Source organism: Rhamphochromis longiceps, linkage group LG12 (genome assembly GCF_057381845.1).
Source record: "Rhamphochromis longiceps isolate RC_006_pf linkage group LG12, R_longiceps_female_GT1.1, whole genome shotgun sequence".
Lineage (NCBI taxonomy): Eukaryota > Metazoa > Chordata > Actinopteri > Cichliformes > Cichlidae > Rhamphochromis > Rhamphochromis longiceps.
The window spans coordinates 39,282,825-39,288,422 of record NC_140568.1 but is presented as its reverse complement, the minus strand read 5'-3'; the positions used below and the strand labels follow the sequence as shown (position 1 = coordinate 39,288,422).

The 5,598-nt window shown below is 44.2% G+C and overlaps 1 protein-coding gene across 1 annotated transcript; it reads right to left on the bottom strand.

Moving 5' to 3' along the window:
- Positions 1 to 3,191: 3,191 nt before the first annotated feature.
- Positions 3,192 to 5,074, bottom strand: LOC146657912 (uncharacterized). The gene is made up of 3 exons (XM_085426284.1): positions 4,023 to 5,074; positions 3,667 to 3,789; positions 3,192 to 3,534 (listed from the first exon to the last, which is right to left on the bottom strand). The coding sequence occupies exons 1-3, from the start codon at positions 4,134 to 4,136 to the stop codon at positions 3,295 to 3,297; spliced, it is 477 nt and encodes a 158-aa protein (XP_085282410.1). The 5' UTR covers positions 4,137 to 5,074; the 3' UTR covers positions 3,192 to 3,294.
- Between the last annotated feature and the right edge of the window lie 524 nt (positions 5,075 to 5,598).

Here is a 5,598-nt window from a genome sequence, read left to right as displayed (position 1 = left end):
GAAAGTTAAAATGTTCAATCGAAACATAACACAGAACAAATGATGGTTGTACAAGAGTTTCACTCCTATTCACAAGAGCACCAGTCATTGGTAATTTACATAACAGCATTCTGGCCAGGCCAGGCCCGCAGAAGTGCCCGCAGAAGTACCAGCTGAAATTTGGAGGAAAACACATCGGGGATGCAGAGGTCAAGGACAGAAGAGAAGAAAAAAGGTGACGGTGAGACAGCGGAGGCTCGAAGCGAGGAGGAGGTTTAAACCGTGTCTGCCGTCTATCGTGATGGGAAATGTGCGATCGTTGGCAAGTAAAATCGACGAGCTCTCAGCACTGGTACGGAGTCAGAGGGAATACCGAGAGTGTAGCCTGATGTGTTTCACCGAATCATGGCTGCACCAGGTCATTCCCGATGAGAATGCTTCCGTGGAAGGCTTCCACACTGTTCGGGCGGACAGGGACAGCATCGCTAGCGGTAAGCGTAAAGGAGGTGGGCTTGCTGTTTTAGTTAACAACCGGTGGTGTAACCCTGCCAACATAACAATCAAAGAAAGGATTTGTTGCCCGGACACTGAACTGTGTGCTGTTGGACTCAGGCCGTATTATTTACCCAGGGAATTCTCTCACGTCATCTTGGTGGCTGTTTATGTTCCCCCCTCTGCTAACCCCACAGCTGCATGTGACACTATCCACTCTGCCATAGCTCGGCTACAGACTCAGCACCCGAGTGCCTTTATTGTGATCTCGGGTGACTTCAACCATGTATCACTGGACAATACACTACCAACATTCAAACAATATGTGGACTGTCCCACCAGGGGAGAGAAAACTTTAGACTTACTGTATGCTAACGTCAAGGATGCATACAGCTCCTCCTCCCTCCCCCCACTTGGTAGGTCAGATCATAACCTGATTCACCTCACCCCCCGCTATGTGCCAATTGTGAGGAGGGAACCTGTGACCACCAGGACTGTTAGGAGGTGGTCAGAGGAGGCAATAGCGGAACTACAGGGCTGTTTCGAGGTGACCGACTGGGAAACACTCTGTGAGCCTCACGCCGAGGACATCAATGGGCTTACTGAGTGTATCACAGACTACATAACTTTCTGCACCGACTCCATTGTTCCAGCTCAGACTGTTCATTGTTACCCAAATAACAAGCCGTGGGTGACTAAGGACATCAAAGCCCTCCTCAACAACAAGAAGAGGGCTTTCAGAGGGGGCAACAAAGAGGAGGTGAGGAAGGTCCAGGTGTTACTAAAGGACAAGATCAGAGAGGCTAAGGACAATTACAGGAGGAAGCTGGAGTGGAAACTCCAGCAGAACAGCATGAGAGAGGTGTGGAGGGGCATGAAGACCATCACTGGATTCAGGCCAACCAACAGCAGGGGAGCTGAGGGAGGTGAGAATAGAGCCGACGAGTTGAATCTGTTTTTCAATAGATTCGACACCACAGTGTCTGCTCCCACCCCCACAACCTCACCTGCAGTCAGCCTGGAATCCAGAGCCACACCACTGTGCCAGCCTCTCTCTTCACATGTTGCCTCCTGTGAGATTCCTGACACCCCTCCCCCACCCATCACCTTCACTCAATACCAGGTTGAGATGCAAATGAGGAGACTTCACTCAGGCAAGTCTGCTGGACCAGACGGAGTGAGTCCCCTTGTCCTCAAGGCCTGTGCCCCCCAGCTGTGTGGAGTCTTTCATAAACTGTTTATGCTGAGTCTGAGTCTGCAGAGGGTCCCGGTGATGTGGAAGACATCATGCCTCGTCCCTGTACCAAAGACGCCTCGTCCCAGTGGCCCCCAGGATTACAGGCCCGTGGCACTGACCTCCCACATCATGAAGACCCTGGAAAGGCTCATCCTGGACCAGCTGCGACCCATAGTAAGACCACATCTGGATCCCCTTCAGTTCGCTTATCAGCCTCGTCTCGGAACAGAGGACGCCATCATCTACCTGCTCAATCGTGTCTACACCCATCTGGACCAGCCGGCGAGCACTGTGAGGGTCATGTTTTTTGACTTTTCCAGTGCTTTCAACACCATCAGGCCGACCCTCCTGGGTGATAAGTTAGCAGCGATGCAGGTGGATGCTTCTCTGGTGTCCTGGATTGTTGATTACCTGACAGGAAGACCACAATATGTACGTCTCCCACAGTGTGTGTCTGACAAGGTGATTAGCAACACAGGGGCACCACAGGGGACTGTCCTCTCCCCCTTCCTCTTCACCCTCTACACCACAGACTTCAGCCACTGCACAGAGACCTGCCATCTTCAGAAGTTTTCTGATGACTCTGCGGTGGTTGGATGCATCAGCAGGGATGATGAGACAGAGTACCGGGCTGTGGTCGACTCCTTTGTCACGTGGTGTGAGCAGAATCATCTGCAGCTCAACGTGGCAAAGACCAAGGAACTGATCGTGGACTTCAGGAAGACCAGGAAACACTTGACCCCTGTTTCAATCCAGGGGGTCAGTGTTGACATTGTGGAGGACTATAAATACCTTGGAGTACACATTGACAATAAACTGGACTGGGCTAAAAACACCATAGCACTTTACAGGAAGGGCCAGAGTCGTCTCTATTTTTTGAGGCGACTGAGGTCCTTCAACATCTGCCAGAAAATGCTGAGGATTTTCTATGAGTCTGTGGTGGCCAGTGCGATCCTCTATGCTGTTGCATGCTGGGGGAGCAGGCTGAGGGTCGCAGATGCCAACAGACTTAATAAACTGATCCGTAAGGCCAGCAATGTTGTGGGGATGGAGCTGGACTCCCTCAAGGTGGTGTCGGAGAGGCGGATGCTGTCCAAGATAAAGACAATGTTGGATAACACCTCCCACCCACTCCATGACATGTTGGTCAGTCACAGGAGCTCGTTCAGTGAGAGACTGAGATTACCGAAAAGCACCACTGAACGACACAGGAAATCATTCCTGCCTGTGGCCATCTCCCTGTACAACGCATCCACTTAACACACTGTTTGCTGCTACAGCTACACATGTTTCTTTTCCAACTATTTATTTATAAGTGACTTATGTATGTATGTATGTATATATATGTATATATTGTACTATTCTTAGTTAGCGTATTGTCTGTCTTGTCTTAATGTTGGTTTAAAATGGAGCACTGTAACAAAAAATAATTTCCCCCAGGGATCAATAAAGTATTCTGATTCTGATTCTGATTCTGATTCTCTTGATGTGTTATTTTAGAAATCTTCCTATCCAGTAGCAATTTTGTTCTTCAGCCCAAAGACTTTGGGGGAGAGCTTTTCACCATCGAATCCCATCAACACTTTCTAAATGAATTCATAATAGTCCTTCAATTCCTTGGGGAAGGCTAGGTTTAGTGCATAGATTACTCCAAGCATCAATGCACAAGCTTGGGCCAGAGATCCAATGTTGTCCATGACTATCTCCCCTTCAACAAATATTCCAATGTCATCATAATGTCCATTTTGTCCATCCTCCCTGTTGATGACATAAATGCCCATGGTGTGCTTCTTCAGGTCTCTCTGGATATCATCTCCTTCAATGTCCTAAACATTTAATAAAAAGGTAAAAGAAAAAACAATTAACTCTACAATTAAATTCCAATCTAGTCGTTTGTGTGTGTGTGTGTAATACACACACACACAGATATCTATCTAAAAAGTGTGTGTATAGATGACTTGCTTACAATGACTTAAATGACTTCCAAAGAACTCCCGAATAAGGCTTCCGTCCTCTTCACCAAGGTAGAGGCAAAGTGCCCTGAGAACTGCTTCCCTTTTCACTTTAACATCACTTTCAGCCTGTTTAAAGAGAGTTGCTGATTAAACCAATTTGGAAAAAAGAACAATGTCTGACATTCGCAATAAGTAAATTTTATCATATGTCAGTTCAAACATAGTAAATAAAATTTATATATGAAATTTCAAAATTTAGATTGCTTGGCTGGTCACCTAAAACGGCTTATTGGACTCCCCAGTGACCTGCCACTTAAGACAAAAGAAATCCAAATAGAATTTGCAATATTCAGATTTACCTCTTGCATGATCTGCAAGTGGTGGGCAAGTTTCTGCCCAGAAACACCGCCCTTCTTCTGGAAAACTGTCATCAACTGAGGTGTAATTCTGTCTAACTGTGCCGCGAAGGTCATCTCCAGTTGAAGTGTTGTAATACACTGGAATTCAGCATTTACCTGTATCTCACACACACACACACACACACAAACACACACACACACACACACACACACACACACACACACACACACACACACACACACACACACACACACACACACACACACACAGAAAAAAAAGAAGACTGGTGCTTAATCATTGGTATGATTATTTTGTTATTTCTTCATTAAATGCTACAATGCAATTGCCATCACTTCATAAAGCATGATTATCATATGGGTTAGTATACAGTGCATGAAGGATGTTACTACTGTTAATCAAAGAAGAAATGAATGGCATCAGTCCATTTAACGGGTTTAAAGGGTTTTAAAAAGCAGATATTTGTCTGTTTCAGGTGGTTGGCAACACATTTTCCTGTGCTCTTTGTCCACTGGTGGGAGTGTCTCACCTGTGAGGTCAGCGGGGCAGAACTCTGCCATCAGCAACAGAGAGCAGAGAAAATTTAGATGTGCAACTAAAAACATGCTTGCCATGTAAGCCCCAAACATCTCTGAAATTGCTCTGCAAACTTCAGAGTACTTATACTTCAGGAGTCCTGTGGGTACCGTAAAGACTCATGTATGCAAACAAACCACATTTTTTTTTGCAATCTGATCCTTTTTCTCTTGGCTGTTTCCTTCAGGGATCACCACAGTGAATGATCCACCTCCATCTAACCCTATGCTCTGCATCCTCTTAACTCACAAGAACTAAATTCCTGTTTTTCATTTTACTTTCGCAAGTTTTTTTTTTCTTTTGTCCTGGATAAAAGAAATTTAATCATATATATTAATTGATATTAATTAATATCAATATTAATAATCACAAGAACCCTTAAGATGAGATAGATAAACTTGTCCCTGCAATACTGTGACAAATACTGTTGTGATAAATATGTAAGGAATTTGCATGTACTTACCAAAATAACACCATCTTCTTGAATAAACAGTAACACATAAGGGGAAGAAAATCTGCCAGAAAAGGAAGACAAATAAAAAAAATAAAAAAAACTTTAGAAAGACAAACAATTACCGTTTCCAAGCCATTAGTGCATTACTTCATGATACTCCCTTGTAACAAAACAAATCTTACTTGTGCCTCTGTGCAAACTACAGATGGCACGATACCACTTTTTTATGTCCGATACCGATATCATAAATTTGATTATCTGCCGATGCCGATATGAATCCGATATAGTGTATTTTATAATAAATAAAACTGTTTTTATAAATATTTTGCTGCATTTTGTATAAGTTCATACTCAGTTTTAAAAACAAAACATTAAAGCTATTCTGTTATACCTGTATGCAAAAAATACACTGCACCCAAAATATTTTATACTTCAGCAATACTGATCAACCTAAAAAACTTACACCATCCTCCTTATTCAGGTATTCTAAACTAGGGCTGGGCGATATGACCCAAAATTCATATCTC